The 15,346-nt window shown below is 43.6% G+C and overlaps 1 protein-coding gene across 1 annotated transcript; it reads left to right on the top strand.

Moving 5' to 3' along the window:
• The first annotated feature begins 563 nt into the window (after window positions 1-563).
• RRAGC (Ras related GTP binding C) lies at window positions 564-14,572 on the top strand. The gene is made up of 7 exons (XM_063356131.1): window positions 564-868; window positions 5,124-5,327; window positions 6,042-6,241; window positions 8,132-8,246; window positions 9,812-9,954; window positions 11,334-11,482; window positions 12,517-14,572. The coding sequence occupies exons 1-7, from the start codon at window positions 590-592 to the stop codon at window positions 12,666-12,668; spliced, it is 1,242 nt and encodes a 413-aa protein (XP_063212201.1). The 5' UTR covers window positions 564-589; the 3' UTR covers window positions 12,669-14,572.
• Window positions 14,573-15,346: the final 774 nt, after the last annotated feature.

Below are 15,346 nucleotides of genomic sequence, written 5' to 3'. Positions count from 1 at the left end.
CGACACCCAGTGAGTCACTTTATTCAAACCGAAGCGCTAATATCCGTGTTCCTTTAGGCTCTGCCTCAGAGGGGGAGGAAGGTCCCTTGTCAGGGGGAGCGGGGCGAGGGGGACGCTGTGGAGCGGCGGCGGCCGGGCGGGGGTGGGGGGTTCTGGGCTCAGGGGGTCGTCGGGGGTCGCGGCGGCGCGCGCTCACCCGTCTGGACGTTCGCTCTTGCGAGCCCTGCGGGCGGTGACGAAATAACACGCGTTTGCTGACGCTGCGCTCGCGCAGTGACGCCGGCGGGCAATTAACGCTTACCGAGGGCGCTGAGGCGCCGGGAGGGGGGGGGGGGGGCGGGCGCTCCCGCCCTCGCTTTACGGCGGCTTTTGCGCCGCGCGCCCGGGGCCGCGCCTCGCCCCGCCCCTCCCGCTCACGTGCGGCAGCGCCGTCAGGTGACTTGGGTCGTCTGACCGGAGCCACCCTACCCCGCTGCCTTCCTCAGCCAATCGGCGCCGCGGAGCCTTGGCGCCAGCCAATCCGGTGGCGGGTTGGGTTGGGCGAGCAGGAGGAGGCGGTGGGGCGGGCGCTGGTGGCCGGAGGGCGGACATGGCGCTGCAGTTCGGCGGGGCGGGCGCGGCGGAGGAGCCGGCCTTGGTGGGGGGCAGCTTCGGGGCTGCCGACTCGTTCCCTAAGGACTTCGGCTACGGGGAGGAGGAGGAGGAGGCGGAGCTGGAGGGAGGCCCAGGGCCCGGCGGGCCCGGCGGCGGAGCGGGCGGGCCCGGCGGCGGAGCGGGCGGGCCCGGCGGCGGAGCGGGCGGGGCGGACTCCAAGCCGCGGATCCTGCTCATGGGGCTGCGGCGCAGCGGCAAGTCCTCCATCCAGAAGGTGAGGGGCGGCCGGCGGCTCCCCGCCCCCGCGCTCCTTCCCCGGTGGCTGTTCAGGCCGGTCCTGCTCTTTAACGTGGGCGCGTGTGGCGAAGCCGGAGCGAGGGGAGGCGGCTGCCAAAGGACGCTCCTTCCCAGAGCGGACCGCGACCCTCCGGCCCGGAGCGGGAGGCTGTGTGGCACAGGTGGTAGCCTCTGTAGTTCTTCACTGTAACGCTTCAAAAATAAAAAGTGAAGATACTGGTGTGAAACTTACTACGTTTTGGTGAGAGCACCACGAGCGATGCAGGTGCGCGGTGTTTAGCTGTCGCTCCGGGTCGGAAGAAGCTGTTGTTCTGCCTTGTGATCCTTTGAAAGAGACTTCTGCTTTTGTACGAGCAGAAGGGCAGCCTCTGGTTTCCTTTGGTGCGCTAGGCCGAGCAAACGAGAGTCGCTGGTCGAGGAGGAAATAAAAGTTTCAGTGCCTTAGGTTGTTGGTAGCTTCGTAAAGTTGCTAGTGTTTCTTAATAAAAACAAAAGACAAAACTGGCTGTTTTCATTTGCCACGTAGCTCAAGAGAAGTGAGCACTAAGAACCATCCTTGTTCCTCAGTGCAAGTTCTGTATTTCCAGTCCCTATTATGAAGTTTTCAGGTGATATCTTTATGGGAAGGCGTCACTAGTGAAACGCGATGGTTTCCAAGCTCTAGACTTAGGGCCCTCAAACTTTCTCAAATCCAAGTGTGGAATCCTTCAGAGATTTTCCTGCAGAATTATGATTTGCCTACTTGGACCTGCTGTACTGTCCTTATGTAATAGGAACCTGTAAAGAGTTCAAACAGAGTACCTGGTTTGTGGTTTTTGGGGATGTGGGTTTTTTTTGTTTGTTTGTTCAGGGTTTTTTTTGGGTCACGGTCACCAGACTTGCTGTTCTGCCTTCATAAGATTAGCATAAATATACTATTGGGGGAGGAATTTGTGTGTGTGGTAGAACTTTAAGCAGCAACTTGTTTGGAGCTGCTGTAAAACCGTTCATTTGTACCCGTTTTTCTTTAAAGGTGTTAAATAAATGAATTGAATTAGGTGAGTAGAGAGTCAGAAGCAGCTGTCTGTCGTGCTTCTGTAGCAAGCTCTAATACTTAGAAAATCTTATAGCAAGATGTAATGTAGTGCTCCTAATAACTATTGAATTTCTTTAAAAAAATTGTCTTGTCTTCCTTTCCCTGTACTTACTCTCTTCCCTCGTCACCCCACACCCCAAATCTCTCCTCTGGAGAAAAAAGACAGCTGCTACTTCTGAGACTGTCTCGTTCATTATCAGCTTAAGAAATCCACAAAATCAAAGATTCCTGAAAGCATGCAAATGACAAAATGTTTGTACATCTTACTGCTGTGAGGGAATCCTTTGCAACTTGCTTTTCGTTGTTAGCTGTGAAGCAGTTGTTTGCTTCTAGTTATGAGGTTCTCGGCACAATCGTGCAGTACTGTACACTTTCTCTCTCGTTTCAGGGACCTCCTTCTGTCTGCCCATGCAGATTCCTTTCTGGACATCAGGGCAATAGAAATAGTCTAATATTATCTCAAGAAAACAAGGGGTTACTATGACTGGAAAAAAAAGGGAGTTTGAAAACCCATTCTGTGTTTGGACTGATAGGTAAAGGAGCCTATTTTTACGTGCAGAATGGTCCTGTGCTGCCGTGGGGAGACTGGCTCTGCGGACTTCATGGAGGCGTGTTTCGTGGTGGCCTGGGACAACTCCCAGTGACGGATTCTTCCCTTCGGGTTACTTGCGCTGTGAAGATTCTTAGAAAAGTTCTGGCTCCGGTTGTTGTTTCCTTTCTGAGGAAAAGGATGTAGATGTCTTGGATAGAAAACAGTTATTCATGTTTGCAGTGTGTCAGAAAAAAGAAAAGGAGGAAACTGTCCTAGGGTTGTTACTTTCTCAGCAACTTGTAATTCCTGCCCTAGATATTCTTCTTGCATTTTCTAGGTGTTGCTACAATGTACCCTGTAAGGTGTCTTGTGGCGGCAGGTTATATTCGATCATAAGCTCCTGTAGTAGGGATGCTGTGGGAGTCATGCTTGTCACTTCACGCGTAGGATTATTGTTTGGTAGTTTGTGTTTGTATGGATTAGGCCCACATTTCAGCTGGAAGTCAAATACCGAATATAGCTGTTCTCCGATTTGTTTAAAAAAAAACCAAACCAACAACCAAAACAACCACATACTTCCCTGGAGAGTCTGTTCAAAGTTTAAGGTAGCGGGAATGAACGTGTCCGACAAGCTCAACTCACGGGTCCAAGGAAGGGTAACTACTCAAAAACTGAGATTGTGAGTTTTTAAAGAAATGAAACAAACAAACAAGAAAAGGGCAGTCCAAAGCCACGGAGATGGTTCAGAAATGTTGCATCAGGAGTGCAGCTTACCTGCTGCAATTCAAAAATAAAACCACGTGCTGCTGTAGAGAAGTTATTGTAGAGAAAAGGTTGGCGCGTCAAAAACAATCCTGAAGAGTCAGCGATCCTGACAGGTCAGGTGTGAATGGGAAATTCAGAGGGATAAAGAAAAAAATCTGAACAAGCGTACTGCTGAGAGTGCTCAAGCCGACAGTGAAAAGTTCTTAAAATATGGTAAAAGCAGGAAGTCGATGAGACTGTTGGATGTTGAAGGCATAAAAAGAACACTTGGAAATGATAAAAGTCATAGTGAGGAAACTCAGCAGATTCTTAGAATTTTAGTAGCTTTCTCTGCTCTGCCTGCATATGCCTAGTCAAAATTGCTTGGCGTCAGTGTTAGCTGCGTGCTTCCGATCAGATGTTTCCACAGCTTTTTATTGGCTTTATCGAAGCTGTGTAAAGCAAGTAAGAGTGGGGATAGATGCTGGGTGGTAGAAATGAAATTCGATCAAAACTGTGTCCTGGTCCCCCTATTAGTGTAAAAACCAGATGGGGAACAGCAGTCTGACGAAACGTGCTGCTTTGGGAAGAAGGGGAAAGGGGGATGATGGCATTGCTTCTCAGAGACTCTTCCGCTTTAAACTGGATTCACTAATTCTGTCCTGCTCCCTGTGGGAGATGCTGAGTTCCGAAGAAGGAACGTTGATTTCGGAATGCTTTAAAATTGCTGCAAACGCTGAGAAATTTCCAGTCCTTGCAATGCAGCCGCTACATATCTAGAACTGTTCTTACTTTTCCTTGCAAATGTCCTGCTGTTTAAAACCTCATTTAGATCCTGGCTTTGTCTGACTTTTGCCTTGAGGAACAGTGCTGGTTTTTTTCCCCCTCAGTCTTAAAAATCTAGGCTGGTGTACTACTTTGAACCTCACTAAACAACCCATTAACTACGCTGGGTGTAGAGTTGTTTGTCTTGCAGTTTTTTTGACAGATTGTTGCACTAGGTCTCTGTAATGGATGACTTCTCTAACTGTGCAAAATGTAAAAAAAAATAAATAAATTACCAAGTGCTATATAGAAACAGTCCTAGTGTTGGACCACCTTATGTTTGTAATAACTTCTGTAATATGTGGTTGAGTTGCTTTAGCAGGACGTTTGCTGCTGAAACTGACTGCTTTGGCTACAGGCTGCTTTGCTGTGGGGTTACACGTTAGTTCTGTTTGTTCCAGAAAGGGCTAAAATCCCAGTTTTTGAGTACTAGCGATGTTTTCCATCACTGCAGCTAAACTGATTACCACCTAGCATGAAAGCTTTCATCGTTTCTTTAGGGTATTTGAAAGGAGAGGGTCAACAAACATAATTTAGTTGTTAATAGATGGCAAACTACCTAGCTATTCTGGTCTCTAAAGCTGAGACGTTGTACACTTTTATTGTAGTTTAGGACAGTCTGATTATATTCTGTCATAACACTTGACACCAGACTAAAAGCAAAGTTTCCTTTAGGAATTTCTAAGACTGGAAAGCAACAGTTCTTAAAAGCTTGCTTGATTACCATGCTGGCTGTATACCAGATCCAAATTGGCTAATAAAACAGAATTTGGAAATACTGTGTTAGACTTGCAAGGACGAAAGAGTAACTGGGATGTCTGTGTCTCTGGGCAGCAGTGTTATTTAGACTTGTGAAAATGTTTAACTGTGTCCGGTTGCTTGGTTCTGGTTGAGAGTAGGTAGTTCCTTAGCTGATACAGGGAGCTGTCTATTCACCGAAAGGAGACTGTACGCTTTAGAATGGACAAACCTATTTGTAAGATTCAAGTCACAGAATTTTAACCAATCTCTTCCAGTAAGATAAAGTTGAGACTATCATTTGTGTTCTTTTAACAGGTGGTGTTTCACAAAATGTCTCCCAACGAGACTCTGTTCTTGGAAAGTACCAACAAGATCTACAAAGATGATATTTCCAACAGTTCATTTGTGAATTTCCAAATATGGGATTTTCCTGGACAGATGGACTTTTTTGATCCAACATTTGATTATGAGATGATCTTCAGAGGAACAGGTGCTCTAATATATGTTATAGATGCCCAGGTAAATACAAATCACTAAGAATCACAAGGAATTTTTCTTTTTTTGCTTTGTGTGTGAGAGGAATTATTGAGAAGCTAATAATTTATACTTTTAGGTAAGTTCGTATAACATCTATTACGTATGAAAGGTTGCGTTGGCAATCTAACTTCTGGTGTGTGGTTTTTCGTTTTGTGAAGTGACTGGAACATACGCTCCAGTGGAGAGAGTGGAGAGGGGCGAGTACTCTGAACTTCCCTTTTCTACTATAGCAGTGAGACGCTGCTGTGCCAGGTGCTCTGAATTCTCGCGCCTCTGCTCTTGGCTGCTGTGGCGTTCATATAACAACAGCACGCTCCTGACCTCACTTTCAAGCACTGGTACTATTGAGTATCTGATAGCTTCTAGTGAATTTAGGAACTGCACCATGGAAGATTACCTGGTTATTAGGACCGTCTTGGAGATTGCTGCTGCCTTTTGCTGGAGTTGAAGCGTAGCCTTCCTGTTGCTCTGAGCCCTAGTTCTGCATAGCTGAGCCTTGTATAGCTGATGCAACTTAATTTACATAACAATCTAAGCTGCTTGGATTTCTGACACTCCAAGGTATTATCTTCTTCCATACTTCTGTTTAGTTACACAAGTGAAGTTCTTGCACTGAAATATTTTGTCCTTGTGCAGAATGGAATAGTTATCGGAGATAAAGCCGTGTCATTCATTCCTGCCAAAACTGATTTACAGGATGACTACATGGAAGCTTTAACAAGACTCCACATTACAGTTTCAAAAGCCTACAAGGTCAACCCGGAAATGAACTTTGAAGTTTTTATTCATAAAGTTGATGGTTTATCGGATGACCATAAAATAGAAACTCAGAGGGATATTCATCAGAGGGCTAATGATGACCTTGCGGATGCTGGGCTTGAAAAACTTCACCTTAGGTGAGTTAAAGATTCTGGCGTGTGTGATCTGCTGTTGCTGATATGCATACAGACTAATGGCTTTTAGATGTAATAGTGGAAGGATTGGAGCAGGACTTGTTAGTTTCTTAATATTGCACAAACTCTTGTTATAACATACACCGCTGAACTTAAGGCCAAGCCTCAGCTGTTAGGCTGACTAGAATAAGGCAGGCTACTGTATCGGATTCCAGTCAACAGATTTATTCATAAACTTGCTGATAACTCAGGGTCCTTTTGCATACTTTTCATTTAGCGTAAGAGGCCAAATCTGTACGTGTGGCCTGGAGGGGTATGGGCAGGGGAAGGAGAGGGGAAGCTAACTGCCTTCTAGTCCTGGCTAGCACTGACTTCTCAGCGTGATTGGTTTTAAAAACTTAGTCTCTTACCTGATATTTGGCTTGCTTTTAAGCCAGGTATCTTCTACCAACACCTTTTAAATGAGCTATCTTTTCGCTGCTTTTACTGCTATTTTGATTCTCACGGAGCTTTTAAGTATTGCCAGTGTCTTTCATAGAATCATAGAATCATAGGGTTGGAAGGGACCTCTGGAGATCATCTAGTCCAACCCCCCTGCCAGAGCAGGGTCACCCAGAGCAGGTTACACAGGAACATGTCCAGGCGGGTTTTGAATGTCTCCAGAGTTGGAGACTCCCCCACCTCTCTGGGCAGCCTGTTCCAGTGCTCTGCCACCCTCAGGGTAAAGAAGTTCCTCCTCATGTTTAGGTGGAACTTCCTATGTTCCAGTTTGTGCCCATTGCCTCGTCCTGTCCCCAGGCACCACTGAAAAGAGCCCGGCCCCATCCTCCTGACACCCACCCTTTAAGTATTTATAAGCGTTGATAAGGTCACCCCTCAGATGTCTTTTTTCCAGACTGAAGAGACCCAAATCCCTCAGCCTTTCCTCATAAGAGAGGTGTTCCAGTCCCCTAATCATCTTTGTAGCCCTCCGCTGCACCCTTTCCAGCAGTTCCCCATCCCTCTTGAACCGGGGAGCCCAGAACTGGGCACAGTACTCCAGGTGCGGCCTCACCAAGGCAGAGTAGAGGGGGAGGATGACCTCCCTTGACCTGCTGGCCACGCTTTTCTTGATGCACCCCAGGATGCCATTGGCCTTCTTGGCCACAAGGGCACATTGCTGACTCATGGTCATCCTGTTGTCCACCAGGACTCCCAGGTCTCTTTCCACAGAGCTGCTCTCCAGCAGGTCAGCACCCAACCTGTACTGGTGCATGGGGTTGTTCCTCCCCAGGTGCAGCACCCTACACTTGCCCTTGTTGAACTTCATAAGGTTTCTCTCTGCCCAGATCTCCAACCTGTCCAGGTCTCTCTGTATGGCGGCACAGCCTTCTGGTGTGTCAGCCACCCCACCCAGCTTGGTGTCATCAGCAAACTTGCTGAGGGTGCACTCTATCCCCTCATCCAGGTCATTGATGAATATGTTGAAGAGGACTGGACCCAGTACTGACCCCTGGGGAACACCACTCGTCACTGGTCTCCAACTAGACTCTGTGCCCCTCAGTGTTAGTCGGAATACAGTGGAAGATCAGGAATGGGACTTGAAATCTAGTTGAATGTTTAACGCCTTTGTGATAAGCATTCTTTAGGCTAAATGTGTTAAAGCGTGTTCAGATTTTTCTCTCTGTTCTCCCATCTCCTGGGGATGGGGGCAGTCTTGTTTCATGTTTACTGCAGTCGCTTGGAAATTAGGTTCTTGGTGCAATGGCCAGGTATATTTGTGATAAAGGCATCCTAGCTAAATCATCCGGCCTTGATGTTAGAAAGTATAGCTTTAACATTTCTATTGCAATTCTGAAGTTCTCTTGAATCTTTTTCCTTTTTTTTGTCCCTCTTCCTCCCTCCTCCTCTCAGCTTTTATTTGACCAGTATCTATGACCATTCAATATTTGAAGCCTTCAGTAAAGTGGTACAGAAGCTCATTCCGCAACTGCCAACGCTGGAAAATCTACTAAATATCTTTATATCTGTAAGTGTTATCTGTAAGCATTAACTAGTATCTTTATATCTGTAAGTGTTGAGTGAAATACACGGAATGGTAAAGCAAGTCGTTCTGCTAAGGAACGCTGGCTAGATGTGCCCGTGGGAGATTTGGGTGGCACTCATGTTGGTGATCTCTGCTGGCCAGGTTGTCTGCATCAGAAGCTCTTTACCACAGCTGAGTTGTACTGTTGTGTGCTTTGTGACGGTTTATCTAAAATCTGACAAGGCATAGTTTGGCTGGTTATAACTGTTGATACGAAGTTTTCTGTTAGCACAATATACTGATTAGACTGCTAAGGCACTTAGTAGTCTAAGTAGCTGTACTGGCAAGAGACTTTTTTCATAGTGTGAACTTGGCCTTGAGCTAAGCTGACTATTTCATGTGGTCTGTGAGACTTTTGCCCTTATTCCTTTAGTGTTTGTGTTTCTTATAGAATTTATGATATAGGAATTTGCTGCTGTCTACTTTAAATCAAACGAAATCTCACCCTAGAGACAAGGCTGAAGTAGCTTGTCTCATTTAAGTTACATCTGTGAGGCTGCTGTTGCAGGCATGTGGACAATGTGGAAAAAACCAGCTGTGATTGAGAGAAGCCGTGCAGGTCAGACGTGTCGCCCCTGCTGCTGTATAATGCTTGTTTCCTGTGTTGGTAGAGGACTGTCTCTAATAACCCAGCCCAGTGAATAAAGGGCACGTTAATGGCTCACTGTGTTCAGTGCCACAAGGGTATAGAGTGTGGCGCTGATGCCAAAAGGATCATCTGGATGTCCTCAGGACACTGCCCTGGGTATTCAGACTAGCTAGGAAGAAGCGATAAGGAATGCTTCTGGTGCATAAATAGAAATTAAGCTTTGCCAGAAATCCATCGTGTATATGTGTTGGCTCGCTTAACAACAGAAAGCTTCTGAATTTGATATGAGCACGTGCACTTTGCCAAAGTGCTCAGTTACAAATGGCATGGTACAATGGGCTTCACGCTTTTCCATACACGTAACTGCCATGACGTGATACTCTCCACGGAGTCATAAGTTTAGAAGCTGACTTTATCTGCTCTTGTGTTAAACTACACGGCAACTGCCTCACACAGAAACTGAACTGCCAAGATACTACTACAAGCGTAACATTTAAGTGTCAGCATACTGCTATGAAGTAGCTTGTCTTTGAGCCTGGTCCATCAGGTGGATGTGGATGTGTGGCTCTTCTGGAGTTAACAGAACCACAGAAGAGGAAAACTGCTGAATTTGGGTTCTGGAAGCATAGTAAAATGTAACCTTAATTATGATCTGGTAAATAATAAACTAAAAGATTTCTAACTGAGTCCCCAGCTTTAGTTTTGTAAGCTAGAAGGTAATGTTGATATGTACTATGACAACAAGGGTATTGTATTTATAAACTATATGCTCTAAATCTTGATTCTGTCTTAAGCCTCTAAATTGGTTATGTTTAAACCATTTTCTGCTATTAAGAATGTGAAAGTGTATGCATTCTACTTGCGATTTTAAAAATGCAGTTATTCTTAAAATTCATCCAAATTCTTTCTCTTTCTGAAGAATTCAGGCATTGAAAAAGCTTTTCTCTTCGATGTAGTCAGCAAAATCTACATTGCAACAGACAGTTCCCCTGTGGACATGCAGTCATATGAATTGTGCTGTGACATGATTGATGTAGTGATAGATGTTTCCTGTATATACGGGTAAGTGATGAATACTCTTAGGAAAAAAGTCCTTGAAAGTTGTAGAATAGGTTGCAAACTGTGCAAGTGGTGCTGGCTTTGTCATCCAGCAAGATGTCATTGGTTGGGCTGTTGAGCACATCGGTTCTGTAAGAAACTAGAATAAAGCCAAACGATTTGGCAGCTGGATTGAGCATTTGTACTCAGTTTGTTGCCCTCCACTCGTGGCCTTAGGCCAACATCTGACATTTGTAAAAGTCAAGTGTTTCATGTAAAACACGACTACTACTGTGTCTTGTTTGGCATGGTGGGTGCAAGTATGTTAATACCTGTAAGTAATTGGGGTCGATAGCTTGCCATAGCTTTTAAGCGTAACTTGCAGTCACATTGCTTTAAGACTTGCCGCTATCTGAACAGAACAGCTTGTGTGAGGTCAGCTTGGCTCTTGCTGACTTTCTCTGAGGGATGCATATAGTGCTTGTTTCTCACAATTTACGGCTGAATTATAATTCACAATGGATTTTTGAAGTGGCTCTGGAGAAGCGGTAACTTATTTTAGAACTGTGGTTGTAGCCTGTAAAATTCAGTGCTGCCAAGAAGTACCACGATGTTTAATGGTCTGTCTCCTGACGGGTCAACCCATGGTTGCGTAAATGTTTTGATTTTTTTTTTTTCAGGAGTGAATGCTTAGAAGTAGCTTGTGATACATCTTTTGCTTCTACCGTAACTTAACTTACGCTAATAACTTGCAAATAGAAAGCAGCATCCTAATCTTTTCTTGAAAATGCAGGCTGGTTTAGCTTAAGACCAAAAAGTGTCCTATTCCCTGTGGCGCACACCTTGCCCCTGCCCGCCCCAGCCTCACTGAGGAAGCCTTTGTATTAATTTACTAAAAGGAATTTCGCCGAGATGTGACTCCATTGACCTTTCTGCATAGAAGTGCTGCATTAGAATCTTCAGTCACCTGATGCTTCAGTGTGTCATTGTAAGCTCAGTGAGACACTGAGTAGCAGTGACTCTTTGGGCTGAAGGTAAACTGTGCTATAACTGATGTACTATACTACCTCCATGAAGAATGCTCGGCTGTAAGCTGAAAACAGTGTCGACTAACCAGCCACAGCTCTTGCTTTGATACCAAGAGAAGGCATGCTGATAGCTTGCCCTTAACTACTCATCTAAGATAGTGTCTTGTGAAGGCCTCTACTCTGTTCAGGTCTAGCTTTCCTGAGAAACTTAAGGTGTGACAATGGTCTTACAATGGTATTAAAACCTGCATTGCAGGTTCTTCACTTGCTCACTGTTCAGTAATATTCTTCCGACTGCATTTAACAGGTATTTGTCTTGAAGTTACGCGTGCGTGCCTACTATATTATGTCTTGGGTTAACTCGTTCTTTCTTAGGTTAAAGGAAGATGGCACTGGAAGTGCTTATGATAAAGAGTCAATGGCAATTATCAAGCTCAATAACACAACGGTCCTGTACTTAAAGGAAGTAACAAAGTTTTTGGCATTAGTTTGCATTCTTAGAGAAGAGAGTTTTGAGCGCAAAGGTAAGGACTGCCCCCTCATGGAATGGCTTTTATCTAATGGTTTTTATCAACTATATTAATATGACTTTACAAGTCACCTTGATTTTTGTGTAACTAAACTTGTTTATTTTTTTCTGGGAGGGATTTTAAGCTTTCCTACAGATAGGTGTAAAGAGGTCCTATTCTTATCCTTGTGAATCATTGCTTTAATTGCTATCCTGCTGAAATGACTTGTGTAGCTAATGTGCTCTGTGTCACTACCATCTGCTATAGTGGAATCAGTAGAATGGAATAATGCTTATTATGTTCTGCTTGACAGCTGCTGTATTGTGAATAGCCGTATTCTCTATTATGTGTTGCACTGATGTAACTTTTTTTTAATGTATGACTGAAGAAATCAACAGTGGTAGGCTAATGCAGTGTGTGGTAGGAGTGTGATTCTGTGAACTTAGAACAAAGTGTTTAATACATTGCAGGTCTAACCAACTATAGTTGCTTGGACCTGTAGGAGATGATGGTGTGAATGGTCTTGCCCATGTTACAGGGTAGAAATGACAGCATAGGCCCTAATTTCAAAGTATTTGACTTAAATGGTGACAGTACTTACCTTGGCATTTTAAAAAGATAAAAACCAGATGTGTTCTTTTAATTACTGTACTGTAGTTGATCTCAAAGTTTTTCTGACTGGAGTTAGCATATATATCAATGACATAAAGTACAAGGTAACGTTCAAGTGATGGTCATTCTTTACTAGCATGTCTTTTGGGGGTAGAGTCTGGTGGTGTCCGCTCACCTTCTGTTTAATTATAAATATACTCCTTGCGTTCCAAATGAGTATCTTTTTTAATTTTTTTTGTAAAAACTGAGACAGTCTAAATAAATACTGGCGTCAGTAACACTTTGTTAAATCTTCTGAATCCAAATTCATACTAAAATAAGAAGCAAAATAGCTGTTGGTTAAATTAAGTATTTTATATTTATTTTGAAGCTGTGTTGATTATGTAAATGTGCCGAACTAAGCACAGTTTTTTCCTCTCCCCCTTCCTTCTTGACAGGTCTGATAGACTACAATTTTCATTGCTTCCGCAAAGCCATTCATGAAGTCTTTGAAGTAGGTGTTGCTTCCCACAGAATCTGCAACCATCAATCAAGCGCCTCAAATATGAAAGCAGTGACTCACAATGGCACACCTAGGAATGCAGTCTAGAGGAAAACTAAAGACATTGGATAGACTTGTCAGCTCTTCACTCCAAAGTTTTGTGGAACAAGAGAAGAGTAGTCTGAAAGCCTGAAGTATGTTTCACAGGAGAAGAGTGGCGCTAACTGTGGAACAGCAGCTTGTAACTCACGTTGGACAACTGAAACTACTGTAAAAATACTTTGAGGCCAGTGGACTTAGAAATGCCGGTTTGAAACCAGCTTTATTGCAAATGCGGTGGTTTTTCAGTTTGGAGTCCTATTTTAACAGTCTGTCTCTGACTGATTGCCCGGTCAAGACTTCCAAATGATTGAGTTGAGTTTTGCGTGAAACACTGAACAGTCACTTGCTCAACTTTTTTTTTTAAATTAATCTGTAGAATATCCACTTTTGCTTAAGTTTACCCTTTTGTTATGGGAAAAAAAAAAAAGAAAAAAGAAAAAAGGTGGTGTTATTATTTAGGCTTGTGAAACACAGGCTTTTTGTTTGGTGAGGCTGGTCTCACAAATCATTCCATAAAGTAGTTCTTGCTCTCGCCGGTGTGCTCAGAGTATTCTTGTGAATTCAGTACCTGTTAAATGGATGCAAGGTGATTCTGTGTTTGTTTGGAGAGCTGACCTGGAGCTTCATTTTTCAGAGATCGTGATACTTGCTTTCAGACCACGCTTCTTGGTATGCCCCCTTTGATGGAAGGGAAGTATTAAAAACAGAAATAAACTACCTGCTCTCTTTTGCAAAAACATGGATGTCATAAATCTGTGCGATTCACAAAACAACTGCATGGCTAACCAAACTGAAATGTCTGCCATCCGTTGGAAGAAAACAACCACTTTCAGCTATTCCCAAGCAAAGAAATTGCAAAGTAACTGACTTTTGATGGTGGATCTCTCTCTACCCTCTGACTGATAATCAAGACAATTCTTAGGAAAATGTCTGAGGGTGTTATGCTTGCATGGCGATTAAATATCAGTGTGCCACAACCTACTAATAATACTGGACATTGAAAGTGCGTTGATTCTGGACTGTGGCAAACACCTTCTTGTTTGTCGCCATGCAATCTGAATAGAATAGCGTTTTTTCTGATTTTGTGAATGCTGGCTTTCATACTATGGGAGGTATATCTGAATTGTTTTAATCTAATTTATTGGTATTATTACTGCAGGTGTCATTCTGTACATCAGCCTTGCTATACGGTAAGCTCAGCTTCTGGCCCATAAAGATCTTGCCTCTTTTTACCTGTCCCTGTGTATGTATAGGTGTCGCGAAGCCACCGGACCAATTGACTATACAAGTGCCACTGTAAAAGTTTCTGCAAGAAGATCTGTAACTGTAAGCGATCTCTGCAACTGATGTATTTATGTGGTCAGAGATAACCACGGGGTTGCTTCTGTGCTTATAAAATGAATTTTCATTGAACTGTGTAAAAATGAATATACATGCATTAACATTAGGGTGTATCCACATACTGTCTAAATGTTTTTCCTTTGTTTTAAAGATGTTGTATGATACTAAATACATAAAGGATCTGCTCCAAAAGTTACCACAGTCAGCAGGAGACTTGAGAATTCAAGTACTCTAGTTCAGTTCTCTTAATACCAGTTGTAGTTCTGAACCTAGGCCAAGCCCCTTTTTGGTAATGGAACTGCAGGGTTTTGGGTTTTTTTAAGAAAATGCTGCAGGCTTGTAAGATTGGGTTTTGCAGCTTGCAAGCTCTATCACAGTGTTTTAGTACTCAAGGTGAGAGGAGAAGTAATGGGCAAGATCACAGGAAGGAAGAAATCGTTGCCACTCGTGCAGTGAGTTTTCCATGTTGTAAGTACACATGTATGTTTCCTCTCTTTGTCTTCACTCTCTACATGATTTTGTGCTAATAAAATGAAAAAAGGTGAAACATAACACTGTTGTTTCTGTTGGAGGGTAAGACACTTCAACAAAAGTCTATAAAGGCCAATATGGTTAAGCAAATTTTAAAAAGCCATGTTATCTTCACAGTATTTAAAAAAAAAAAAGGTAAATACCACTTTCCCATGTCAGGCTTTAAAAATTTTAGTCACCCTTAGCTTTCTTCTCAATAGCTGACTCCAAACTGAATACTCAGTTCTCAGAAGATGACTCTAGACTTTAAAGGCATATAAATGATTAAGTGACTTGTTCTCTTCTTTTGATTAATGGTGAGCCTTAGGCAGTGTTCTGAAATTCTGCCTTCTGGTGTGCGGTGGTTGTGTGGTTTTGTGTGTGTTTTTGGTGGTGTTTTTTTTTTTTTGTCAGCATTACCTTACTCTTAAAGGTTGCATTTACTTAAGGTAAATGGTAGCATCTCAAAACAGAATATTGATTATTTTCACTATTACCTGAACAATATTAGCTTTAAAAGTTAAATTTGTCTCTACTGAGGAGCACATTATTTCTTTGATTTACTAGAACTAGTCTTAACATCTTTCCTAACATTACTCAATTTAAGTCAGATGCTGCTATTCAAGCAGAGTGTTACTTAACCCGTTGCTGCTTTAGTGAGGCAGTTTTTGGTTTCTGATGAAGCCTTCATGCTGCCGGGGAGGGAGGGGGAAGGATAGTAATTACGCTTTATTTTCTCCCTTGTGCTGGGACAGTCTCCCCTTCCTGCGCTGACCTGCTGGGGGGAGGTAGAGATTCCCTGTTAGAGAGAAGGGAAGGCAGTATCACAGTCT

This window comes from Chroicocephalus ridibundus, chromosome 19 (assembly GCF_963924245.1).
Source record: "Chroicocephalus ridibundus chromosome 19, bChrRid1.1, whole genome shotgun sequence".
Taxonomy (NCBI): Eukaryota; Metazoa; Chordata; class Aves; order Charadriiformes; family Laridae; genus Chroicocephalus; species Chroicocephalus ridibundus.
The sequence above is the reverse complement of the archived record's forward strand: the minus strand, read 5'-3'. Positions and strand labels throughout refer to the sequence as shown.

Bases quoted from the DNA above. Each gene is read 5' to 3' on its own strand.
- RRAGC (XM_063356131.1), top strand. From the start codon at position 590: ATGGCGCTGCAGTTCGGCGGGGCGGGCGCGGCGGAGGAGCCGGCCTTG. The intron at 869-5,123 runs GTGAGGGGCGGC...TTCTTTTAACAG, and splicing joins GCAAGTCCTCCATCCAGAAG to GTGGTGTTTCACAAAATGTC. The intron at 8,247-9,811 runs GTAAGTGTTATC...CTCTTTCTGAAG, and splicing joins TACTAAATATCTTTATATCT to AATTCAGGCATTGAAAAAGC.